At 45.0% G+C, this 27,924-nt stretch overlaps 1 protein-coding gene across 19 annotated transcripts in view; it reads right to left on the bottom strand.

Annotated features, from left to right (window-relative positions):
* The window catches only part of RBFOX1 (RNA binding fox-1 homolog 1), a 1,497,346-nt gene that overhangs the window by 167,768 nt on the left and 1,301,654 nt on the right, over positions 1–27,924 (bottom strand). For all 19 annotated transcript variants that reach the window (XR_005016506.1, XR_005016507.1, XR_005016505.1 and 16 more), the window contains one exon: positions 17,105–17,347. Coding sequence is in view for 16 of the 19 variants with exons in the window: in XM_036826196.1 (XP_036682091.1) it covers positions 17,105–17,347 (243 nt within the window). In the remaining 3 variants the exon portion in view is untranslated. The remainder of the gene's footprint in view (positions 1–17,104; positions 17,348–27,924) is intronic.

The raw sequence follows: 27,924 nt of genomic DNA, 5'->3' as shown, positions 1-27,924 counted from the left end.
GGTAAATGACACACACTTGTTGAGTATTTTATTCTAGGCTCTGTGTGAAGCACGGAGAATAAAACTGATGAGTAAGGTACCATGGCGTCCTCAAGGACTTTCCAGCTGTACGGCAAAAGTAAAGTTTTAAATTATTGTAACGTTGTTGGGTGAGCATTTAGTAGATTAATGTGTATTGTGACATATTGTAGGAGTTCAAGACACAATTTTATTTTATTTTTTGGATGCCAGAGGGGTGAATTCTCAAGGCACATCCTGCATGTAAAGGGAATAACAACTCTGGCTTTGAGATGGTATCGTGAAAGGATTTATAGATGAACAAAGGCTGGGAGTAAGTAAAGATTTGATAGAATTTCCAGCAAAGGCAATTACCAACACTTCAGAGTTTAATTTCAGCGTGGAAGGCCTCCTCTCCAGCGAGCTTCCTTTCTGATGCTTTCTTACCCAGTTCATTCTCAAACTATACTGAGGTATCGAAAACCACTTGCATTTCTGAGCCGTAACACACGGTGAGATGTCTGGGAACAGGGCTTGCCAACCTCCCCACCGTGAATAAAAATGATGTGGACCAATTGCTTACATCTGTGAAAACCTACGTGACTATAAAGGTAGACCCCAGTTTCCCGGCCCCAGAAAGGGCCTGGGAGCCCAGCAGCCTTGAGCTGGCCCAGGGAAATGAGGGGAAATTCAATTTCAGAAGGACTGTTTGCAAATTAATCCAATACATTACGCTGTGTGCATTATTATTGTATTATATTGAGTAATATCACATTTAAGAAGATTTCATAGCATCATAGCCATGCACAGGGGAATATAAAAGCAGTTAATAAAATAGAGAAGTACAATTTCCCTTCAGTGTTAGTTTTGCTCCTATTATACTCAGAATAATAATCAGAGGTCCACTTAGCTTGACTTGGGAAGTATCAGATCTGTAATTATCTCATGTCTACAGTGTCGTTATCAAGGGTTCAGCCCCCGTATCAGGCCACCGCCAATCCTCAGAAAGCCTGCACAACTCACTACCCAAGTTGCAGAAGGAAAAGCACAGGGCTTCCTAAAGTGCCACCCACCCACACCCACACCCCCCCCCCAGGGTAAGTCCAGATGCCTGTGCGGCCCAGGCTGGGCTCTCTGCTAGAACTAAGCTGCAAAACAAAACCTGGATCCTGTTTACTAGGGCTTCCCCCTGCTGTGGGTAGGCTCCTGCCCTGGGAACCCTTATTTTGAAAAGGAAACATGTGATTTCCCCCAGCCACTCAACCTAACTTCTCCTTCTTGCTAAGGCAAGTGGAAAAAACATTCTCTGCAGATTTGTTGAGAGCAATGAAAGATGCTTAAATGACTGTTCGCTAAAAGCTCACCTTCGGTGGCTCTAGCCAAGCCTTTCAAGGCTTTTCTGGGATCAGGTGCTCTAGCTACAGAAGAAGTGATCTCTTGGGGCTTTCTTACCACCTTCTCATGTCAGCCCCAGAGCTGGGCCCCAGTTGCCTATTTTAGTCAAGAGTTATTTCCACTGCCTGTGCCTATGTGTGTAAAGACCTGCCATGGTGTATTAGAAAGAGCAGTTCAGTGCCTTTGGCATCAGCCAGGTCTGGGTTTGAGTTCTGTGCCCATCACTTACTGATGGTACAACCTGGGGCAATTTTCATCACCTCTGAGTCTCTGTTTTCCTTGTCTGTGAAATGGGGGTAACCCTACATGCCACTAGGTTTAGAATAATGGACTTAAAGCCTGAATACATTACCCCAGACTATTAATACTTACTCTATTAATAATAACACTTCTGGTCTTCATTTCATGATCTCAGAAGATGGAAACACTGGCTACTCCTGCTCTGATTGAAATCAAAGTCAATAGCGATACAGGTTTCACTTTCAAAGAAGGTTTTTTTGGAAAATGTGGGCACTGCATGTGTGTATGGATATGTCTGGAGGTAGAAGGGGATGCTACATTTCTGATATATAACTCTGGAATTCATTAAATTCTGGCATTACTCAAACATTTATTTTCTTGCCAGAGTTCCACAGGGAAGTCCAGTTTGATGGAGAAGAAAGAATAAAATAAATGCAGTTTATTTTGCAGGTCAGGGGAGAAATTAGAATTATTGTATTCAAAAATAATCCAGAAGACCCAGATGCCCTGGTCAAACTCAAATGCCTATGAGGGCCAGTCCAGGTAGGTGGAAAAGGTAAGTCTGGTGAAATACTATAGGGGGTGGTGGCAACTATGGCATACAGTCTTGGGGAACAGCCCACCTTCAACACTCACACATCATAGCCATGTTTTATTAGCCTTTTCCACTTTTAATCAAAGCCAGGTTATACTGTAAAATCTCCCATTTTTAATTGTAGGCAGTTTATTCCACTGGGAGGCCTGAGGTCTAAATCAAGTCAGCAGGCCAACAATATATAAGCTTTGTCCTAGATCAGGGATTAACCTACTTTTTCTATAGAGGGCCAAATAGTAAGTATTTTCAACTTTGCAGGCCCTGTATCTCTTTACAATTACTCACTTCTGCTGTTGTAACGCAAAAGCAGCCATGGATAATGCATGAATGGATTGGTATGGCTGTCTGCCAATAAAACTTTATTGACAGAAACAGGTGGTGGGCCAGAACTGCCCCATTGGTCAGTTTGCCAAGCCTTGGCCTAGCTACTTAATGCTGATACTAAAGGCCTGGAAGAGGGGAAGGCTGGGCTGGCGAGGGGCTCTGGGTTCCGTGGGCAGCTGGATCAGAGAGACTGATAGCCAAGCCTCCGGGGTCCATGCAATGCTTCCTACTCCTCTTTCCAACCTTTGATCAGGTCCCCTCCATTCTTCAATGCCAAGAGTTTCTGGGATTCAAAACAGGAGAACACCCCCAAATTCAAGGACTAAGCTGCCTTGCCTCCCTCCTGTTCCCAAACTTCCCCCTCCAAGAGTCAAGGAGACTCTCTGGGGCTCGTCCCCCCAGCCTGCCCCACCCCTATCGTCTCTTTCTCTTTTGTGAAGCCACCAGATGAGTGTCACCCAGAGACACTGCCTGGAAGCCCAGGCAACTCCTTGCATAATTGCTAACCTTACTCCCACTTGCAAGCCAATTAGAGGGAAAAGGGGGGACGAGACCCACCTCCTGTCATTCGGGTGCTACTGCCACCACCGCTTTTCTTAGTAAAAAGAAAAAAGGTAGTTAATTTCTGCCCCTAAAAAAGACTAGGGAACAATCTCTTTAAATTACAGTGTGATAACGTGAAGCAAAGATGCAGAAGTCAAATACAATTTGGGTTATAATTAGCGATTTCCTTGTAGCAAGTTTCTCTGGGAGATCCAGGCTTCCTCTAGTCAGCTTGCCAAGTGGTTTGAAGGTCCCTTTCACTCCGAGGGGCCACTGGATGCCACGCGGGGGGAGGGGGTGATTGGGGGATGGAAGAGTGTGTGTGTGTGTGTGTGTGTGTGTGTGTGTGTGTGTGTGTGTGTGTGTGTATGCTGTGTGTTTATAAATTGAAGCAGTTTAGAGATAAATCCAGAATTATGGGGACAGCGATTATTAAGATACTTGTCTGCTATGATATTATCACGTTTAAAACAGCAGGGTAAAATAAACTATTTCTGACGGGGAAGTCAAACAATGTGGGTTTAGGAATCCACCAGGCCTCTGCTGGCATTTACACTCCTCCCTTTATTAGTTGTACGGCCTTGGGGCAAGTTACTTAACATCTGTGCTGTTTCCTCACCTGTCATGCTGGCGTCACCACATGCATCCCTTGATGGGCTATGGAATGTGACTAAAATTTTCAGCACAGCGTGCGGCTCTTGAGTGAGTCAGGGAGCGGACCCTGGAGGTAGACTGGCTGCCTTTCAATCCCAGCTCTGACCTTAGTGGCTCTGTGATGTGACCTGGGCACTCTCCTTGATTTCTCTGTGCCCTGATGTTCTCACCTAGGTAACAAGGGGTTTTAATTGCGGCACCTGTTTCCTCTGGGTGATGTAAGATTCCGTCAGACCGTGCACAGAAAGCTGGTAGCATCACTGCCCTGGGCATCCAGCACATGCTCACTACATGCTAGTTACTGTTATCTAGACGCTACTCATACACGATAGTTGAGTCTTCTTTTTTCATTTTCTTCCTTTCAGCCCCCAAAACTTCTATTTGTTTTTCCCCATCTACCAGTCAAGATGCAGATTTACAGTTCCCCCTTTTAAAAGACCAGGGCAGCCCAGACTTGTTGAATTGTATTATTTGCAACGACTTCCATGATTTTTTAAAAAAACCTTTTGGCTTCCGAAACAAGTCTGCAATCCTTAAGGCTTCATATTACCTTGGTCCTGATGGCCTGGTTTGTTTTGGACTATACGGTCTGCAAGCTTTGGTTTATTGGAGAACAAACTTGCACATGCAGCTTTGTCTCAAGGACACCGAGATCGCATAAGAGTCAGGTCCTCAAGGTTGGATACATTCTGTTCCTGATATCAGAGGGATGGATTAGTGTCTGCATTGTGTTGACCTTCTCTCCTAAGTCCAAGAGCTGTAGGGCCCATGAGAGTTTCTGTGGGATCTCCACTCTGACTGGCTCATCTGCCAGACTCACCCACCTCACAAGGGTCTGGTTACCTTACTATGGGGGGCAGAACCTACCCTTTGACCTTCTGCCCTTCTGGGAGCTTGGGCAGTGACCTGGACCTAGCTCTACATCAAAGGCTACAATTTGGCAATCCGACAGCCTCAATGCTCTTCAGGGGTGCAAAGCTGGGAACCCAGACTCCCTAGTTAGAGTGTTTGACCCAAGAGCAAATGGGACCAGAGCCGGCTGGAATACACAACAGTACTGAATGAACACAGCCCCATCAGCACAGCCCCCAGTATCTGCAGGAGAGAACTAGATAAAATAAAGACTCTTTTTAGAATTCTGGAAGCCTTTCTGAATGTAGGGCCCACTATTGGCTGAAACCTCTGGCTAGGAACCAAAACGGCATATCAAAGAGAAATGAAGCCTTAAATTGTATAGCTTGACTTGATCCTATAGTCAGGGTCAGTGGGCTTTGTCCATTTTAATGCAGAGATAACCCTAAGTAAGTGAATTTTGAAAGCTACTACAGAATCCAGGAGATAGAGAGGAAAAAAAGCATGGTCATAGCCAGTAGGATGTAGAGGGAGGGGGCAGGTGCAGTGGAAATTTTCTTATAGGACGTCCCTGTTCTGGTTTCTGCTGTGATATTCACTGTGTGACTCAGGCAGATCCCTTTCCCTCTCTGAACCTTGGCATTATTTGTAAAGAAAGCATGTAGACCAGATGGTCGCTTCCAGCTCTAGCATTCTATGCATCTCTGCACTGTCATGCTCAAGCACCCAAGCTGCCTTTTTTATAAACCTGAAATAGGGTCTCACTCAGAGGGTTAAAGTTCCTAATTTCACCTCTTATTTACTTATTTATTTATTTTTTAAGTTTTTATTTATTTATTTTTGGCTGTGTTGGGTCTTCGTTTCTGTGCGAGGGCCCTCTCTAGTTGCAGCAAGAGGGGGTCACTCTTCATTGCGGTGCGCGGGCCTCTCACTGTCGCGGCCTCTCTTGTTGCAGAGCACGGGCTCCAGACACGCAGGCTCAGTAATTGTGGCTCACGGGCCTAGTTGCTCCGCGGCATGTGGGATCTTCCCAGACCAGGGCTCGAACCCACGTCCCCTGCATTGGCAGGCAGATTCTCAACCACTGCGCCACCAAGGAAGCCCTCACCTCTTATTTAAAAAACAGTGGGAGGGAGACACAAGAGGGAGGAGATATGGGGATATATGTATATGTATAGCTGATTCACTTTGTTATAAAGTAGAAACTAACACAGCATTGTAAAGCAATTATACTCCAATAAAGATGTTTAAAAAAATAAATAAATAAACGAAGTTTCAAAGACTAAGTCGGGGGTTATAAACTCAGTATCTTCAGAGGCTGGGCAGATAACAAAAATAAGTGAAACAGGAGCGAACAGGAAAGCACATAAAAATCCAAAATGCTGCTTGCTCTTGAAAAAAAACAAAGGTATTGTCATGCTGGGCCAGCAATCCAATATGGCTGTGATTGGATGGACTGACAGGGAACTGCCTTTGGATGGACCATGTGCCCTCAAGACTACCAACAGGGCCTCCATCAAGGGGTCACACAGCATCATGCCTAGGGTTTTATCATTCCTATATTAATGGGGAAGATTAATTATTTCTTTTACCTATGTCTCCATCATAAACTAATCTCTTTCAAATATGTATGTTACTTGCCTGGACCTGAAAGTATTTGGGTTTCAGCCCTTAACTTATGTAATCTCCTTACATCTGTACAATGAGGAGATTGGAATAGGTGGTTCCCTCCAGCTCTAACACTCCAAGGGTCTAGCTGAAGCCCCCAGGAACCCTCAGTTAACGAAGCACAGCCAACTCCTTTCTCCTGCCTAAAATCCAAATAGAGCACAGACTTTGTAGGAATTCACTATCAACTTGCAAAATATATGGCCAGGAAGTAAGAGCATGACCTGGTGGTTGGCTAATGAGGGAATTCAAATACTGCCCACAGAACAGATTCATGTCTGAATCGAAATTCATTTCAAAACAAACAAACAAAAGCAATGAAACCACCTCATGAGGCCCATGAGCTGCGCAAAGGCTCTTCAACACCTAACCAGTCGTTTGTGTAGCTCATAGACAGCCCACTTCATCTTCGAATTATCTAATCATTATCCCAACACTTCACAATGACACTGTGCTAACACTTGCTCAAAGACTAACATCTTAATCAAGGATACAGACTGCTTGGTCATACTGAGAGGGTAAAACTGATGACAATGTATATAGGTATGAATAAGCACAAAACACCAAATGAAGACAAAGTCACGATGTAACGTTTCCGATGACTTAAGACTTCCAATGGAAATATGACAGTGAAATCCCGCTAAGAAAACTGAATAGGTCTGATCTTTCCTCATTCAGCAAAAGCAAGATGGCTTCAGCCTTATGGACAAAACTTCAGTCATATAGTCCTTTAATAAATCCTAACCTTGCTCTTCATGACCTAGACTTAGGTCAATGACTTGCTTGCACCAATCAGCCGAACTCAGGCGTGAGTGATTGAAAACTATTTGTATGGAAATCATCACATACAAGAATTCCTTTTAAAATAAGTGTGGGGATTTGAGTCTTCATTTCCCCCTTAACACAGAAAATGTCACAATTCTTAGGATGGATTTATTGTCCTGAAAAACATTTAGAATGAAGAATTCAGGACAGAGGAGAATGCTGTGATTTCCCACTGGGAATGATGTAATTATTTCCTAATTATAATGGTTCATGTGGTAGAACGTTTACTGTGTGCCCATCTCTGTGCCAAGCCCTTCATCAGCATTATCTCATTAGGATGTCATAGCCTCACATACACAGAGGGAAAAAGTGAGGCTCAGAGAGGTTTCATCACATGCCAGTGGTCCCAACCTGGGTCAGAACTGGGATGGGAACTCCCAGCTCTGTATCGTGATGCTTCACTGCTTCTCCTGATAACACCTAAGGGTATTTATTTATCCAGAGCCATTTTTCCTGACCTGTCATGAGAACCTTCAATTCTCCCAGAATCCAAGGCTGTAGCCCAGTCCTCCAAAGGGACTGGGGTCTCTGATGCTCACAGCTTTAGAATTACCCTAAGCTGGGCTCAATGGTGTCTCCTGGGCCACCAGGACGGGGCACTCTTTGGTCAACAGAGGCTCTGAAACAGTAAAATGGCCCTGGAATTGGGTAACACAGGCCTTTAATTCATCCTGAAAGCCACAGACCATTTATTCTAAAGCAAAGACAGGAGGCAAAGGCATTCATACTCGGCCTCACGAGGGAACAAGAAGCAGTACCTGTGTCCTTAAAGTAAATGTGAACCTTAGGAGAGCAGAACTCATATTGACAAAACAGCTCAGCTACACTGTCCTCTGAAAAGACAATTTTGAAGCCACTGAAACATATTATTGGAGTTTGCTCAAGGCGCCGGTCTCAAACAAGAGCCCGCACTAAGCCTGTAATATTGCACATGCTTGGGTCTGCTGGGGCCCTTCCCAGGGTGAAATGAGGAATTCCCAGGCAAAGCATTCTTTTCTGCCACATCTCTGGATGCACAGAAGAGCCCAGAGTATGTGCCCAGGCCTGCCTGGGGGTGCCTTCTGGGCTTCGAGCCCCAAAGAGTTTTGGTCTTGAGTCTGCCACACCTGGTTTGGAGCCCTGGTTTCTACCTGTTAGCTACAATGACCTTCAGGAAGTTACTTGCCGCAGGTTTTTCAACTGTAACATGGCGATGACAATGCCTCCTAACATACTTTTATTCTATTTTTTTTTTTTGGTGATGGAGAGTCAAGATGACTTGAGATTGTGCGTGTAAAATGATTACAACATAGCCTGACGCTCAACGAGCGAAAATTGTTATTTCGGAGACTGTGATTCTCTTGCCTCCTGTTTGGATGTAGCTACTTACCCTATTTTTAGATTGGCACCCCTCAGTGATTTTGCCAAACTTTAAATGTAAGCAGGGGATGCCAAAGTCCTCCAACAGGAAGAAGGAGTCTCTGGTGCTTTACAATTTGTCTCTGATGACTGTTTCGAAGGGAAGAGGAGGGTGTTTGGAGAAGGGCAGGGCCACTGTGGAGGAAGGGAACAGTAAGACTAAAGAGCAGAGAGGTCAAACAACCAGCCCAAGCGCCTTCAGCTTGGAAATGGTAAAGAGAGGGGCGGACCCTGACACATCCAGATTCCAGCTTCTTAGCTGACCTGCTTCTAAATTGGAGAGCAGGCTGAAGGACCCAGCCTTGGGGCGAGTTCTAGATTGTTCACTCTGGTCCCAGGCACTGGTCATCTGAGCTGCTGCCCAGGAGAACTTGTAGGCAAGAGCCTGGAGATTGAAGAAAGTCTAGACTTTGACACTGGCCACATCTGGTAAGGGTCTCTACTCTGCCATCACAACTCCTCCAAACTCCAGGACATCTTGAACCTCTTGGTCCCTCAATGTAAAATTGAGGGAACGCTAATATCATGTAAAAGGTTTGGTGCGAGGATAAAATGAGATGAGGGATTGAAAGAGCACTTAGCAGGGTCTGTGACCACAGCAGGCCTCAATCAATGGCAGCAGCCTTTCCTTTTCTCTTCCCTGACACCAGGCAGCTCTCAAGTTACTTTCTTCTGTTAGAGAGGGGGTGTCTCCAACCCAGCATACACAGGTGGAACGGCTGTGAGCTGAGCTGGGTGGCGTGTTGTGCTAGCCAAGGCTGCGGGCAGCAGGCCTTCTCGGGACTGTCTGTGGGCTGTACATGGGCTCTCTGGAGGGTAATGTCTACATTTAAACCCATGTACCTTTAACCATTCACACAGAGACACTGGAGGGGGACAGTGATATTTGTACCCAGCTGCTCACTACAGCCTGACTGGGAATAATGACGCTGCAAAATGAACCCCAGAAACAGCCTAAATTCCATCAGTGGGAGACCTCTGTATGTAAGATAGCAGACAAACATGCAAAAGAATGCAAAGCGTGATACAGAATGATCTCTCACATATAAAAGGTGCCAAAGCAGGTGCTTAGTAGATTTTAATTCTGTCCTTTTGGGAATGGAACTAGTGAGAAGTTAGAAGATGTAAAGATTGAATTAGAGACAGAGAGAGATAAACTAGAGATAGAGGGAGAAATAGACAAGCAGGTGGCTATAAACCGAGTGTTTGTATCCCCCCAAAATTCATATGTTGAGATCCTAGCCGCCAAGGTGATGGCATTTGGAAGTGGGGGCCTTTGGGAGATGATCAGGTCATGAGGGTGGAGCCCTGATTAATGGGATTAGTGCCCTTATAAAAGAGGCCCCAGAGAGCTCCCTCACTCCTTCCACTATGTGAGGACACAGCAATGAGACAGCCCTCTATGAACCAGGAAGTGGGTTCTCACCAGACACCAAATCTGCTGGTGCCACAATCTTAGACTTCCCAGCCTCCAACCTGTGAGAAATAAATATTTGTTGTTTATAAGCCAGCCGATTTATAATATTTTTGTTATAGCAGCCTGAACGGACTAAGACACAGGCATATGCTTGTGTTTGCATAAAGCATTTCTGGAAGAACTGGTGACTCTTGTTTCTGAGAAAATTTTAGTTTTCATTATATACACTTTCTAGTGTGTGACTTTTTGAAACCACAAACCTGAATTGCAATAATAATAATAATAATAATAATAATAATAATAATAATAATAATAATGGCTAGTTAACAAAAAGGAATGCATTGAGAAATTTTCCCCATACCTTAGCTGCACAATTGGCTTCCAAAACAGAGCCAGTATGTAAATGGTTAAGAACAGGAAGTCGCTACCAGGCCACGTCTTATCTTCTTAAAGGTATTAATGAACACTGGAGACACAGTTAGCACTCCAGTTGGAAGCACTGAAGATCAAGAAGAACTTGGCTCCTTAAAGAGCTCCTCTCTCTGTCAACAGAGCCCAGAGCTCAGGGACCAAGCTCTAAGACTCACATTGTTTCTCCCATCAGATCCTAGAGCTGGTGGGAGACTTTTAGACAGACTGCAGAGGTGATAAAAATAGAAGTTAAGTTGCTATTGGAGATACATGGAGAATTCACCACTTGCAAATCTCTAATTATAATATGTCAAGAGTAAAATACCTTGTCAGGAGCGGTATCTGATATAATACAGCATTGGCTCTGTCAGCACAGTGATCCATGATGTGTTTGGAGGCCCACATTAAATAGACATTCAGCAGAAAATTGTCCTGCAGGGACTCATCTCAGCCCTTGGGGAACTGAAAGGATGACCTGATAGGTCTTTTCTGTCTGTACTTTCCTCAGCTCTGGCTGGGAGCTCTGGGTGCATTCTGCTTCCCTTTTACAGATCCTGCACTTTGTGTTAAATCATGTGCATATATTAGATGTTCTTGGAGCCTACCAGATGGATGGATCTTTTCTCTTACCCCAAACTACTCCGTTTTTCAAAGAAATGATGGTCCCTCCAGTGGCCTCAGACTGGCATTAAGCACGGTGCATATCTGTCAAAGGACAGTTAGAGTTGTTTCAGGTACAACTCTACCCTGTGGGGAATAAATCAGGTGTATAATACAGGGCCACGTTTTCCGGGGTTGGGAGAACCATGGCTCTGACCCACTTTGAGGTTAAGTGAAGAGAAGTTGCCCCCGGTAAATGCACAAGGATGCAGACAATTTGAAGAAACTTGTCATAGACTATGTTCTGCTCAGTCAGGTCAGGGAACTACAACTCAAAAGTAGGTCACAGACAACAGAAACATCTTCCCTTTTGGCAGAAGAGAGAAAAGCATAGGCATGTAATTGTAGCAGAAAACAAGATGGCACCTTTTAGGATGCCTGCTCTTTCCCCAAACCAGCTAAGAGTATATGTCCTAAGACTTCGTTCAGGATCAGCCACAAAGCCCTTCCTGCTTCACCTTATCACGGTCCTCTTTCCTTGAAGACTTCCTGTAAGCAGTATGTGCCACCCAAACATTGCTGGAATAGACAAAGTCACCGGATAACCAGCCTCACCACAAACTCACACTCCCCAAAGTCAGAGAGGTGCCTACTGCCCTTCAAAAACCCTAGAATTGTATGAGCCAGATTCCTGGCAGGTCTGCTCAATTTCAGTAATCATTCTGTTGCTTCTAAATCCCTTCCTTTCTCACTCTCTGTCAGTTGATAGTGAGCATGAAGCTAGTATAGTGGGACCTCCTCAGGTCATCTCTTGACCTCAAGATTTATCTGTTTCCTCACACATTTATTCTTCATTATTGCTATGGTCTGAATGTTTATGTCCCCCATTCACTGCCCCAGACTCACATGTTGGAATTCTAAAGCCCCATGTGATGATGTTAGGAGGTGGAGCTTTGGGGAGGTGATTAGGTCATGAGGGTGTAGCCCTCATGAATAGGATTAGTGCCCTCATAAAAGAGATCCTACAGAGCCCCCTTACTCCTCCCACCATGTGAAAAGGCAGAGGCTCTGAACCAGGAAGAGGACCCTCACCTGACCATCTGGTACCCTGATCTTAGACTTCCAGCCTCCAGAATTGTGAGCAATAAATTTCTGCTGTTTATAAGCCAGTCTGTGGTTTTTTTGTTACAGCAGCCAGAATGGACCATGACACTTCTCTTCTGTTTCAAAATTGAAATGTTTTCAAATATTCATGGGAGCCCTTATTTGTAATGTTGGCCATTTTTTTTGTGGCCCAAAATGGAAAACAACTCAAATGCCCATCCACAGGTAAATGGATCAACAAATTGTGGCACATTCTACGTAATGGCATGCAAAGAGTAGGCTACTGATGCATGCAACGAGATGGATGACTCTGTGAACCATGATGCTAAGTGACTGAAGCCAGAAAACAAAGAGCATACGATGTTTGATGTCACTGATAGAAAATTCTAGAAACTGAAAACTAAGCTATAGGAGCCAATCAGTTGGTTCCTGGGAATGAGACAGAGGTAGAGAGGGAAGATTGCAGAGGGGTGCATGTATCTTTTCAAGTTACAGTTTTTCCTGGATATGTGCTCAGGAGTGGGATCACTGGATCATATGGTAACTCTGTTTTTGTTTTGTAAGGAATCTCCATACTGTTATATATAATATACAATGGAACATTACTCAGCCATAAAAAAGAATGAAATAATAATGCCATTTTCAGCAAGATGGATGGACCTAGACATTATCATACTAAGTGAAGTAAATCAGACAGAGAAAGACAAATATTATACTGTATGATATCATTTACATATGTGGAATCTAAAAAAAAATGATACAAATGAACTTATTTACAAAAACAGAAATAGACTCACGGTCAAAGAAAACAAACATACGGTTACCAAAGGAAAAGGGGGGGGTGATAAATTAGGAGTTTGGGATGGAAAGATACAAACTACTCAAACCACTATATATAAAATGAAAAAGAATATAAATACATAAAACCGAATCACTTTGCTGTACACCTGAAACTAACACGTTGTAAATAAACTATACTTCAATATAAACAGACAAACAAACAATACAGTGGTTTCCAGATTACAAAAAAAAAAAAACTGTGGGGATGATGGACATGTCTGTTATCTTGAGAGTGGCAATGGTTCCACAGTTACGTACATATGTCAATACTTATCAAATTGCACACTTTAAATATGCAGTTTGTTGTATGTCATTTATACGTCAATAGAGCTATAAAAAATAAAGTATTTCTTCTCCTTTCCCAGACTACCTATTGTATCTGTGTACCCTTGGTCATATTCCTTCCTATTTCCTCTAAAATACTTTGTCACTTTCTTTCTTGAGTCATCATTCCCTATCTCTTCTTCCCTGTCCTCCCCATCGCAATTCTCTGCGGTGTAAACAGTGAGTCAAAATCCACTCTCCTACAAACTGCTTCCTCTGAGATCTGTGCTCTTCCAATGCTATCTTTTATTTTTCCTCTTCCCTCTAAATGTTTACAATGGTACTGCACATACCCACTCTGATAGTTCCCATTTATTCTTCAACTCCTGGCCCCCTGGCATCTCTCCCCAATACTCTACAAAGGCTATTTTCTCCTGGGTCTTCAGTGATGTCCACACTGCCAGCTTCAATAATGTCTTCTCAGTTCACACCTGCCAGGCTGCCATGACAACACTCTCCTGGTTCAACCCCCCATCTGGATACCCTCTTTACATCTCATTCAATAGCTCTTTTTCTTCCAAACCTCACCACCTATGAGTTCTCCAGTGCTCAGTCCTTGACCTTCTCTCCATTCCCTACACTCAACAGATGAATCAATTCAGGCCTGTCCATACAAACGGATCACCGTACTACCTTTGGCGCTGACCAGTTGCTGTCTGTTAAATACCTTTCACGAGAAGTCCCAAAGGCACCTTATCATTGACTCTGGTGGAACCATCCTTGGTCTATGTATTTGGGAATGGGGCTCCTCAGTGGCCCCATGGCTGAGACATCCATTCTCTGCTTCAGCCACTGAACTGTGCAAACCAGAGAGAGAGAGAGAGTGATTCCCAGGCTTGCTTGTATGGACTAATCCAAGAGTCTTTCACTGGGAATCTGGTGTGATGTCAAGAGCCTGAACTTGAAGGACCATCACACAGAAGTGGAGAATGATGTGCAAGAGGAAGAAGAGGCAGAGATGGATGCAGTTGGAACCTAACAGATGCATGCCAAGAACCAAGCTGTGTCTAAAGCCAGCACTTGTCTGGAATTTTTTGTTTTATAAGCTGATACATTCCCTACTGAGGTTTCCGTGACAGCAACAAGAAGCCTACGAAATAATACTGCTTCATCAGTGATTTTGAGGTAGATCTCTTAGAAAGTGTTTTCTTCCACGATCATAATACACTAAAGCCTTGGAAATCCATGCTCTAGAACTTGCGACATTATGACAAGTAACAGAACACATATCCTACGCTCTCTAGTGGACCAAAACCTCTCTAAGGGAGGGAGCCTGTCTGCTCATCGTTTCACTTCCTGTAGTGTCTGGGGCACTGTGGACATCCAATATGCAATTTAAATGTAATCGTGTTGATCTCTGGAGAGTTCTTTTTATGAGAAAAGGATGTTGAGCTTCTCTACTCCCCAGCTGGATTAAGATTTCCTTTAAGGTAGGTACAATTAACCCTTTCTTTCAAAATGTAATTTTTTAAACTTTTCTGGCTTAAACTCTTTTCAATGGCTTCCCATAGCTTTCAACATGGAACCCACTAGGCCTGCGGGATACGATCCCTGCTGGCTGCCCCCATTTTATCCTTTGCCATCTCCAAACTGTCTTCATATGCCCTAGACATACTGCCTCTTTTTTAGTTCTTTGAACAAGCCCAGCTCTTTCCAACCTTGGAACCTTTGACCTTGGTATTCCTTTTGCCTGGATGCCTTGTCTTTTCCCCTCAAATATCATCTCCTTGAAGAAATGTTCCCAGACTACTCATTTGCAGGTGGTACCTCTGATCTTTTTTTAGCCTCCCATAGCACCTGTCTTTTCCTTAAGAGCACATATCACAGTGTGTGTTTATACAGCTATTTTATTGCTCCATGTTTACTCTCTGTCTCTGGCACTAAGTTACAAGAGAGAAAGGACCATTTCTGTTGGGTTCAACGACATCATCAAGTATGAGTCCTGGCCCGAGTAGATGCTTAATAAATATTTGTGAGTGAATGAATGAATCTTCCACAGCAGTTTATATGGTTGGTCCATGTTGAGGCTTAATAAATGATGTCTGATGGGACCTTTTTTAGTCCTAAAATAACCTTCTCAAGCCCTACCACCATTGATTATGACAAAACAACCAACATACAAATAAACAGCTCCATCACTAGCTAGTCAACACAACAACAATAAACACCTCCTAAATCCACAAACCCATTTAATGAACCCATCCCTAAGTTACAGCAGCCAAATACTAAAAAGGCAATAGCAGCATTATTGACAATAGCCAAGAGGCAGAAACAACCCAAATGCCCAACAACGGATGGATGGATAAACAAAATATGATCTATCCATATCATGGAATGGCATTCAGTCATATAAAAACAATGAAGTACTGATCCATGCTCCAGCATGGATGAACCTTGAAAACATTCTGTTAAGCAAAAGACAGAAACAAAAGGTCATATATGGTATGACCTCATTTGGGGGAAAAATACAGAACAGGCAAATCCAGACAGAAATAAAGCAGACGGGTGGTTCCCAGGGTCTGGTGGGAGGGAGGAATGGAGAACGTCTGCCTAATGGAAACTGGATTTCCTTTTGGGGTGATGGGAATGTCTAGGACTATATAATGGTGATGGCTGCACTACATTGTGAATGTACTTAATGCCACCGAATTGCAAACGATAAAATGGTTAAAACAGTAAATTTTATGTTATATGTATTTTGGCACAATAAACAAGGGAGGCTAAGCCATAGAAAAATTTTAAATTTACATTATTTTGAAAAATCTCCAAACCTAACCTCCAAATCAGTGAGGTACCAGGTAGCAAAGCTAGTCAATGGTTGCTTTGGCTACAAGAAATATATCATGCTTCAAACCAACAAACTTCTTCGCAAATACTAGTTTTTCAGAGGGCAGAAGAAACAGGCCCAATTGCCTTGCACCTATAAAGTGTTCTGGACTAGAGGCTGGGTGTGTCCAGGCTTCTAAAGAATTCCGCAGAACAAGTTTTCCTAAACGTACATACACGTCTTACGGTATGCACGGTGTGTGGTTATTCTAGGCGGTACATAAATAAACACTGTGGAATTTTCATCGTTATTTTTGTTTAGGGTGGTTGTCCTTTATGGATAGCCAGCAATGCTAGTTTCCATTGATGGTGGTGAAAAACGGTTTCTTTTCAGTTTGTTTGCTTGTTTTCAAGCCATTTCATCCATTCATATGCAATAAATCTGACTTTTTGGTGCACAGAGGTGTGTCACCTCCACCATCAAAATGCAGAACAGTCCTGCAAAATTCACTCCTGCTGCCCCTTGGCGGCCTAGGCCACCCACACCCCCGGGGACTCTGAAATAAAAAAGATGTTAGGGACTCAAGCCACAACATGGGTGACTTTCCAACGAACCTGGCTAGGGAGGGCCGTGGTGGGAATGGGGAGTAGCTACAATGGGCAGTAGATTCGTTCTGGGGGGGATGGAAATATTCCTAGACCGTAGCAATGGTTGCACAATTCTGTAAATACAATAATAATTGGTGAGTTGTACACCTCGAATAGGTGAATTTTACTGTATGTAAATGGTATCTCCATAAAGCCATTAAAAAAAATTATATTGTCACAATCTCATAATCATAGTGTATGAGTCCCCTCAGATGACATAATTCCAGAAAAAGCAAAACTATAGAAGCAGAAAAGAGATAAACGTTTCCCTTTACAAATACACGCGGTTAATGGAAAATGTGTTGATTTAAATCAGTGCCAGGAGAAGATGCACGTAGGTGAGGTGAACTAGGCGGGGCTGGAATAGCAAAGATGAGCTTAGGGGCTGCTCTGCGGGAGGGAGTCTCCCCCCCCCACCCCGACCAGTTAATGGAGGTGCGCCCCGCTGTCATTCCCGGAACCCTGGGGTCCCAGCGCGCCCCCTGAAGCCAGTGCGCACTTACTGTGGCGGTGCCCGAGACGGTGTGCGCGCTCGTGTCCGCTGCGCTCTGCTCCGAGTGCGACTGCGCGGGAGGGTACAGGTTTAACGTGTGCTCGGGAACGGTGGTCTGGCCCGTGTACTCTGGCGCGGGGTGGGGATGAGGGGCCGTGTATTCCGCGGGGATGCCGTTCTGAGGGGGGGCAAACTGGGCCGAAGCGTAAGGCTGAGCCATTGTGTCAGGGGCAGCTGCTGCTTCCTGATTACCCTGGAAAATCAGAAAGAGAGAGAGGGAGAGAAAACCGTGAGCGGGCACCAAGCAGAAACTTCCCCCCCAGGCACAAGCACAACTGCTCCCCGGATGCTTCGTGGGTTTCAGCACGGTTGCCAAGAGCCTGAGATGGATGCATCCCACTCAATCTCCACCGGACCCTATAAGGAAACAGTAAGCATTGTAGATAGAGCCCCATTGTACAGATGCAGAAATCGAGGCTCTGAAAGGTTGAAGACCCTTTCCCAAATCATCCAGCCCAACAGCCAAACACTGTGAGGGTCTGCGCTCTCCTGGATTGGGTTGTTCTGGCAGATCGTTCTAATTTCATTCCCGTTTTGGAACGTGTGAGCATGTAGTTGTCGCTGGTGACAGCAGAGCCTTGATTTGATACTTAAAATGCCAAGACCGATTAAATTGCACGTGTGTGTTCTTGAGAGGAGAGACAATTCATGTAAGCATTTGAATTTAATCAACATTTTATGTGATTTGGCTCGCATAACGGGACGGGGGTGGTGGTCCTTGCAATGGTCACAGCGTGTGTGTGTGTGTGTGTGTGTGTGTGTGTGTGTGTGTGTGTGTTTGATGTTCCCAGTGCCAACATGAAGCAGCTGATGAAAATTCAATGCCTAATTTGGACAAAGATGGCCTTCTGTGATTGTCTCATTTTAAGTATCTCTGCAAAATGCTGGACTTAATTCTTAGCCTCATTAATCAATGCCTCCTCCCATTCCCTGACTTATTATTTTTTTTATAAGCAGAGTATTATGTAACAATTCGCCCTTCACATCTAGGCAAAACATGCAGTGTGATACTTATAGACAAGTCAAATGAATAAAAAAAAAAAAAAAGAATTCAAATGCTTCCATTTCAGGAAGCATCTCTCTCTCTCTCCACCCCGACTCCCATAACTTCACTACCCTACACACACACACAAGGCATCAGGGCTGTAACCCAAAGGTCTAAATTTTCCACGGTCTTAAGAAGAAATGAGATTGCACAGTCAGAAAGAGAAGAGAGAGAGAGAGAGCGGGAGAGAGAGAAAGCTTAGCAATTAAGCACACCAAATAGCTGCCTCTCCCATTGCCTGTGGTCAATTAGATGTGACTTCAGCCCTCCTATAACGATACCAGGGCAAAAGTGTCAGAACTGCTCACATCTCCTGGGTTCCCGCCACCAACATTTGAGAGCTTCTTCAGCCAAAGCAACTTGAGTGCAGCAAAAACCATCATGACAGAGAGGGGGGGAAGAAAAGTTTATTCTCAGAGCATCGCGAGGAGCTGGTGCATTTGTTTAGAAGGAACCTTAATTAGAATGTTAAAGATGACACTTGGAAGAGAAGACACTTAGGATAAGTTTAAAACATTTTACAAGTGAAAACACTCCCCTCAGGCCCTCTCCTCCCCCAGACTAATTTCTCCAAATGTCTGTGCCATCGGAAGCAAAAATAAACAGCCGTTTCTTTCTTGGCAACGTGTTTTCATAGCACTTGGGGCTGAGAGGGTCTGTCTAGGCTGGGGTTGGCTGGATCGGCGTGGAAAGTTAACCGTGTCCGTCCTTGGGAAACCACTGCTCTTCAAGGACAAGCCCGGTTTCCTTTTAGGGTCCACTTCCACTCCCAGTCCCCACATTGTGCAGATGTGGCTGGGCCCCATCTCTGGTTACCTCTAGACGTGGTCATGTTACCCTGCCTGGCTAGCCAGAGGGCCCCACTCTTACCGTCACGGTGACCTGGGCTTATGCCCATCTACCCAACCCCTAGCAACTCCAGTGGGGCTTAATCCTGGGACCTGGCTGGAGTTCGGGGAGGAAGTTCTTTCACTATGATGACTGGCAGCTGGAAAAATAACGTAAGCCTGGAGCTGCCAAGAACTGCCTTTTGAAGGGAGCCTCCCTAAAGCAGAAGCCAACGCAGAGGAAAACGGAGCCCAGAAATGGAGAAACAGATCAACTGAGTCCTGCTGACATCATTTGAAGTCTTGGATCCAGCTTTTCCTGCAGTGAGTAACACTGCTGTTTAAGTTCCATGAGTCAGTAAATGTCTTATTTAGTGTAAACCGGCCTTTCCGTTACTTGCAACCGAAAAGGTCTTGACTAATACCAGAAAAAATCCTCTTCTATATATGAGCCGATTAGCATTCTTCTCTTCTACAGGGCTGCTCAAGGAATACATCCTTGTGCACAGAAAGTCCATACAGTTGCTACTTCTTTCTGGCTGACAAGAAACCCTAGAAACTTTGGGACCTTGAGAACGCTCCAAAGAGAAATTCACTGGGGCAGATTCCACTTCTGCCCAAAGGTCTGTTTCAGCCTCCCCTACCTCCCACCTCGCTTGTCTCTGAATTGAGAGATAGACTTGTGAAAACTCCAGGGCAGCATGAAATGATCACAGGATCAATGGTAGAGAGAGATGGTCATAAAAGAGAAAGCTTTCCTTTCTCCACCTTCAGTGGAAACACTTTCACAGGTACATTTGTGCCCACATGGCCTTTCCTCACTGCAAAGCAGTCTCAGGAGGAGTGAACCAATCCTACAAGCTCCTGCAAAACAGCAATAGCTCCTTGCTAGGATCTGACCTCTCTCTGTACTGGAGCAGGAAGGGCCTGCCCTCAGGAAGCTTATGGTCTCTCCATCCTCTCGACACCATCACGTCTTCCTGTTCACTGCCTCCTCTGCTTGGGAATTCCTCCCCTACTCCCTTCCCTGGCTAGCCTTCCTTGGCTTCTCTTTGAGGTCCCAGATCAAGAGCTCCCCAGCAAGTCTTCCTTGACACTTAAACCACATCAGTTGCCTGCCCTCTACACTCCACTGCAGCTTGTGGTCACCTCCCACGTAACTCCAGGTACCGCCATCGTCTGCTGATTTGCCTGTGAGCGTCCTGAGGGTGGGAGACTGTGTCACATTCTCTGTTCCATCTCCAGGTTTCAGCAGCACGCTGGCTGCAAAGTCAACATACACCGGTGTTTGCTAAGTGAACGCATGCTTGGCTAGTGGACTCTGGGCTCTGTCAGGCTTCATTGGCAACAGGATGGGGGTGGGGGGATGGGAGAGGGATCAGCAAACGAACCCTGGAAGAAATCTGGCCCGCGACTTGTTTTTGTAAATAAAGTTTTATTGGGACACAACCATGCTCACTGTGCTCTGATGGCAGAGTTGAGTTGCTATGACAGAGACCATAGAGCCCACAAAGTCTAAACTATTTATCTATCTGGCCCTTTGCAGAAAAAGTTTTCTAATCGTTGTGGCAGAGTTATCATGAAATATGGGGGCATCAAGTAAGTTGCAAGAGGGAGGAGATATGAGGATATATGTATATGTATAGTTGATTCACTTTGTTTTAAAGCAGAAACTAACACACCCGTGTAAAGCAATTAAACTCCAATAAAGATGTTAAAAAACAAAAAAGCAGCTGTTGTTGCACAAATAGTTTGGGCAGGAAATACAGTTGGTGGTGAAGTAGGGAGGGAAAGGGGGTGCCTTCTACCTAAACCAAGGAGGGGGTGGCTCAGCCAGACTTGGAGACCGGCAGCGTTAAGGATGGTGGAAGAAAGGTGCAGTAGAATCTTTTTCAGAATGTGCTTTCCATCACCAGGTCTCTGCGTTGTATACACACGTGCTTCAGACTCAGCAGAAGTGGGCTTGTGAGGAGACCTATGACGGTTTCGGCTTCTGCGCTCCAGCTGAAAGGCATCCGCTTCTCCCAACCAGAGCTCAGAAAACAAACCGAGTGACGCTCAGACCTAGTGGGCACCAGGCACGCTGCTGCATGCTTTGCATCAGGAGTCCTTAAGCAGGGTGACTGCTCCCCAGGAGACATTAGGCAATGACCAGAGACACTTTTGTTTGTCACAACTGAGTAGGAAGGGGTACCACCAGCATCTAGTGGGTGGAGGCCAGAGCTGCAGCTAGACATCCTACAGTGCCCAGGACAGCGCCCCCTCCACAACCAAGGATTATCTGGCCCAAAGGTTAATAGTGCCAAGGTCTAGACTCTCTGCTTTGCATGCACTGCATCTCTGATCCCACTTTATTTTGTTGTGAAGGATACTGTAGCCCAGAGCTGGTAAATAATATTGCGAGGTTGCAGCCACAGGTACCTCTGAGGGAAGCCAGGAGCTGAACCAGAGCCCGGGTTTATCCCACGCCAAGGTGTCCCTCCTCTGGAAAGAAGATCTCTGGTGGGGAGATGCGTTTCCAATTTTAAATAAATAAACCGCTCTCTGTCACGTATACCGTGACCCTGAGACCTGTTTTCCACCTGGTGGCATGTTACACCTGTGGGGAAGTCAGGTGCTAGAGTATTTGATTCAAAGAGGCCAGGGTTCCAGTAGCCAGACTGGGGGAGGCGAGGGGTAACCCTTGGTGTGTTAGAGCAGCAGCCTGGGAAACTTCTGCCACCTCAAGCCCAAAGCCTGGGGCTTCTGAAGGCTCTGAGGCTACAAGGGCCAAGGGCAAGGGCCAAGTAGGGGCACCACTGGAGCCAGGGCAAACCACCAACCTCTACCAAAACTTATGCCATTCTGGCAAACCAAGGGTGCCCACCTCTAGAGACGATGTCCATGGTAGCCAGGGAACCTCCAGGTAGCATTCAAGTCCATGGAGCTTGGGATGCACTCCCATTCCTGGAGTTCTCAAACAGATGTTGGTGGGACCCCGCACGGTTACTTATTAACACTGACAGCCATTCCAGAGAAACCCTAATTAATATTCCCAACATTTGCACTTTGGGCTAATTACAGCTAATATTTAATTAAGATCACTGTACTTCCTACGGAATTATTTTTCACCTTCAAAGGGCTTCGGAGATGTCTTTCTTTCCTCCCTAGTGATGTTCCTGGATACTTAGCTTGGCTAAAATGGATTTTCTGGAAAAATATATTCACATCATGGGCACCTTTTCCACTCCAGGTCAAGGCAAATCTTGGGCACGTGAACAAGCTCCTGCTGGAAGGCTGAAGCCAATTTCACACTGGTGGCAGTGACAGGCAACGATTATTTGGAGCACTCTGGCTAGACATTCCCTCATTTGCAGAAGCTGCCTTCTTTCTTCTACTCTAATGCCCACCCACACTTTTCCCTAAATAAGGGGAACGATCACAGAGATTCTGATATCTACTGAGTCAGGGTGCTTGTGGCTGTTCTGAGTTGATGGGGTGGGTGATTCTGCTTTGCATGTAGCCCCACGTTATCAAGGGAGTGCTTCAAGTGATTTTACAAACCTAGCATCTAATTTTCAGGGCCTGGACTTTCCTGGGTTGCTGCCGAATATACAAAAGGGGGGGAAAGAAGCCAAGACCTCATGTTTTAAAACCCACCGTTGCTGCTGCAGAACTGGGTAGGAGCTTGAAATCAAGAACGTCCATTAGGATAAATGCAGAAGAAACTTCTTTGTCCTCATACACCAAACCTCAATTAGAACAGCACCCCAACAGCAGCCAGATGATGACGTGGGACCCCTCATTACTTGAGACAACCCGACAGGTAGTTTGTACTCCAGTTACAGAGAGAAAAAGGATTATTAAAATGCAACCAAGTCTGATTCACCAAAGGAAAAAAAAATGCCATTTCAATTTAAATATTTTACTGAAGCATGAAATAGCCAGGATATTATTGCTATTTTAAGACAAATACCGTAATCTGACCATTAGCACAGTGTGTGGACTTTGCTGCTTGCAGGCATTCAGAGAGACGCCCCTCAAATACAAGGAGAATTTCCTTGGTCACTAGAACATCCTACACCCTTAATTTTCTCAGGAGGCAGAGTCAGAGAGAAAATGGGAGGTGCTTTTCTTGGTTTCTTTTTAGACATCACCTTTCTCCCGTGCATGGCCCTTAGTGGTTTAATAAAGTAGTTTTGGGAAACTAAAAAACGAACCAAGAGAGGCAGCCCATCAGACTTGGCAAAATATTTTGGCTCAGACTCTAATGCAAACCACATTTCAATTGCAGAAAACAGTCTTTACGTGGCAGAACATGAAATGGATTTATTCTTTTCACCGTAACTGTCTGACTTTCACCGAGGGGGAAAAGTGCCTGCCAAGGTGGACTTTAAGTATTTTTCTTTCTCTTCTATGTGTGTGTGTGTGTGTGTGTGTGTGTGTGTATGTTTTCCCAGCTCTAACTGTCAAACTTCTGGAGCATCCTTTCTCCTTTTGCTTCCGGAATTTATTTGTCCCCAGTCCACTCCTTGTCACCACCCCCCCCAAACCTCTTCTGGCCTAAACACAGCCCCTATAATGAAGAAAGGCACAGGAATGGTTCAATCCTCATAAACCAGCTGATTAAGTCTGTCTGCACCGCCTAGGAAAGCAGCCTCTCCTGCCACGGGACCCCCCACCAACTTGGATTTGCAGGAGGAAACTATTCATTCTCCGTTGCCTGCAGTTTTCCGTCTTGCTGACAGTTTGGTTTACTTTAGTTTCTTAGCCTGGTCTGTTCTACTTCTCTGGCAAGAAATTGCATATTTCTTGAAGAATTGCATATTCAGAGAAAGCCTCCAGTGCTGGACCGAAAAGAACGAAACTGCATCATGCCCCCGGGGGCATGGAAACCAAGAAGGAAAATGCAAAATTACATCATTAACCTGCTGGTTCTAAGACCGGCTCAGTTCCACCCATCAAGCAGAAAAGCCCGCGCGCGCGCGCGCGCGCGCGCACACACACACACACACACACACACACACACACTCGGCTGAAAAGCCTTTCCTCCCCCCCCCCCCGCGCCCCCCCCTCCGGCATGATTCGAGGAGCAGAATCCACATCACGGAGAGAGTAACAGAGACTTAATACAAGGAGAGGCTTCCGCTTCGTTCAAATCACAATTTCGAGTAAAACAGAAAACGGGGGAAGAATACCTGCTGTACCATCCTGCTTCCTTTCTCCTCCATAAACTTAGCAGCTGCTCTAGTGTCACACCGCAAATCATCTGCCTGACGCGAGCCTCGATTACGAGCCAGCGTGTGTGCGCTGTGCAACGTGGGGACGGACGGCGGGGGTGTGGGAGGGGCGCGCCGAGCCTGCCTGGCTGACCTCCCCGTCAACAACTGACTGCTCCCCAAACCAGCCCCACACGGGACTCCTTCCTCGAGCCTGGCCCATCAATCACAGCTTGCCCCTCCTCTGGCCCTTGCTCTCAGTTTCAGAGTATACACTGAGCAGATGATTACATAGAAGAGGAACGGGAAAAAAAAAAAAAACCACACAGCACTCGACTACATTAATAGCTGTTTAAAAAACATTAGAAATGCTATCCTCTGCTACTGCCTGCAGCTGGAATTTTTCATTACTAGACTAAATATATGGTATGCAAAGTTAGGGAATCCACTGGGAAGCTTGCGACTATCCTATTTTTTTAAATATTTTCAAGGTGGGGGGGGGTGGGATGCCGGGGGGAGCAGGGGAGGAGACAGAAGAGGGATGAAGACAGAGCTCAAAGAGATAAGAGAGATGGTGATGGGTAAATTTAAAAAAAAAAAAAATACCGTGAGAACATTGCGGATAAATTTACAACAAAGCTGAGTGGTTAATTGTAAATTGATCTCAAAATAGTCATGGGCCAGTGTTTGGAAGATCTGGAGGCCTAGCTGTTTGGCAGACTCGCTGTGTGATCTCAGACAAGTTGTTGCAATGCCCTGGGCTCCAGTTTTTTGCTTCTGTTTAACGGGGAGCGTGATGAGTGACCTCACAGGGTAACTGTGAGAAGATCATGTTAAAAAATCAAATCACAGGAAAGCAAACACACACGGCACCCTGCCTCATAGGATGCGCTATAGAAACAGATTCGTTCATCACACGCAATAACGTGGTGAGCGAAACCCAAAGCCATCTTTGTCCCTAAGGACCAAACAGGCAAGAGGAGCAGCAAGCTTTCAAGAAAGGAACCCGCAGTTGACCACAGAGCCCCAGTGGTGATCAAGGCCATGAAGGAAAAGCAGAGCCGTCTTGCTTTTCCCTTGTCTTGAACTTCTGTCTCTTCCTAGCTCGTTGTTTTTTTCTTCTCTCCCAATAAGCAAAAATAAAACCTCGTACAAAAAATCCCCAGTGATTTCAATGCCAAATGCTGCCTCTTCATTTAAAGCTACAAATACTTTGTTCCTCCTTTATTATTAAAACTACAACAACCACAGTGAAATGTCAACACAATTTCAGGTTTTATTTAGTCATGTCTTTCTGGCTCATCGAGGGAAAGGTTTCAAGAGTCCCATCCACCATTCCCGTGGACAGCTGCTTATCGCCAAGACGCCTGCTTGGAAAGGAGACATCTCACTACCCTGGAGGGAATGGATGGGGTTTCTGAAGTGATTAAACTTGTAATTAAATTGTATAACAGAGGAGGAGGTGAGGGTAGAGGACGCTGCCCAGAAGAATTCCACGTTCCTGCTGATCTGTCGGTGGTACTAGTTCAGGGAGCCCCTGGGTGATCTGTTTGTTTGTTTTAAATTCCCAGCTCCCCAGGGTTGGAAAGAAAATCTGGATAAACAGTATCTGTGCCATCCTTCCATTTCCATTTCCAATCACACTCCGGGGATGCCTCTAATGCAGGATTAAATGAAGCAGCCTTTTCGGGTTCCTTAGAGGGACGTGTCAGCTCCCCTCTCAGAGCCACATGGTCAGAGGACCAGAGCCCCTTCCTCACAGGCCTCCTGCCCAATACATGGACTCAGCAGTCCTTCCCGTGAGCCCTGAGCTCCTTGTCCTACTGATAACTGAAAAGCTAAACTTCTGTCCTTCAACCAAAGTATAGGGGGTCTTACTTTCTCCTAGAAAGCAAAAGGGATGAGACCAAGACAGACAGAGTCCCTGGTGAAGGATGTTCTGGGAAGTGATAGAGAAAATGCAAAAAAAAAAAAAAAAAAAAAGTCAAAACACCCAATAGAGAAGAGTGTTTCAGGTGGAAACAAACAGAGTGATGTAACAGGACACTGTTCCTTAGCCTGTGGACCATCAGGTCATTTGGGGCGTTCTTACAGAGCCAGATGCTAGGACTCCACCCCAGGCCCACTGGCTTAAAATCTCCAAGGGCGGGATCCAGGCTTGGGCACTGTGTAAAGGTGCCCCAGATTATCCCGATACACCATCTGGGAGGGAAATGTTATGTGTTTTTCAAACTGTAGGTGTGAACCCTTGGGGTGTAGAGCCCATGTAGGGGTTATCACACCAACATTCTTTAAATGAAATAAACTGTACCACACTGGAAAAGAATAGAAAAGAGTAAGGAACTGTTTCATGAAACTTTTATGTGGGTGAATTGGGTTGTGACATAAAATCTTTTATGGATTGCAGTAAAATAAATGAAATAAAAAACACTATGCTGGGTAATTTCCCTGTTTGTTACCTTCTAACCTTTTATTGGTGCTGTGACTATGGAATCGGAGACAAGTGTTGAAAAGCCAGGAGCATAATGGTGGAACTATTGGAAAGTCATTCCACCTCCATGTACCCTGTTTCCTCATTGATTAATATAAAGCATAATATATATTCTTCTTCCCAATGAGGCTCTTGTGATGCTCTAGGGATAAAATCTACAGGAATGTGTTTTATAATCTAGAAGGCCCTGTGAGCATATATGCCCCATTGTGGGGATGAAATTGGTCCCCCTTGTGGTCCAGCAAAGTGCTTCCTCTGGAGAACACATGGGGAGGTGTGTTGGATTCTACTGTGTGCCAGGCACTTTAATCCCTACAACCACCCCCAAGAGATAGATATTATGGTCTCTTTTAAAGGTAAGAAAATTGAGGCTCCAAACACATGAAAAAATATTTCTCAGTATGGGAGTTATTAAATTAGGTAAGTGGCAGAACCAGAACTTGAACCTGACTTGGTCTTATTGAAGAATTCCTGCCACTGAATCTGTACTAAGATGAAGATGGAGATGATGATGATGATGATGATGATGATGATGATGATGAGGTGGAGGATGGAGATGATGATGGTGGTGAAGATGATGGTGATGATGATAAGGACACTTTTCTTGAGCACTAACTATGTACTAGTCATTGCTCTAAGCACCGAGGATACAAAGTTCACCAGAGCAGCACTGATTGTTTATTTATAATTATTTTATTTAGTAAGAACCCAATGTGGTACATACTGTCACGAAAAGGGAGATGGGGTTACTTCCTCCTACTCACACAACGAGTAAGTGCTAGTTACCCAAATCCACCAGACATCCTTAAACAGTTGGAGATGGGTTCAAATCTGACCTCAATTAGGTCAACATACAAACCTTGGTTTCCTAACTACACTGGCTTACAAAAAAAAGCATCTCTTGGACAAAGAACTCTGAAATTGCTCTGAGGCCATAATTCACAAAAAACAAACAGACGACAAAGATAATAGGAATCCATGTCACAGATTCAAGTGAAAGCAATTTGTTTCATTTCACTTTCCCGGCCTCAACGGGGAAGCAGAGAAGAGAGAGGCCAGGAGCCATCTTGCTGCGGCTGACAAGCACCAGCCCCAGATATACAAACCAGCCGAGTAGGCGGCAGGCTTGCAATGATGAGGGGTCATGTTTGCAAAATGTTCCATCCTGACTTTCCATTTGGAGCCACAGAAGGCAGTAGAGGTTGTTTT

This window comes from Balaenoptera musculus, chromosome 15 (genome assembly GCF_009873245.2).
Source record: "Balaenoptera musculus isolate JJ_BM4_2016_0621 chromosome 15, mBalMus1.pri.v3, whole genome shotgun sequence".
NCBI lineage: Eukaryota > Metazoa > Chordata > Mammalia > Artiodactyla > Balaenopteridae > Balaenoptera > Balaenoptera musculus.
The sequence above is the reverse complement of the archived record's forward strand: the minus strand, read 5'-3'. Positions and strand labels throughout refer to the sequence as shown.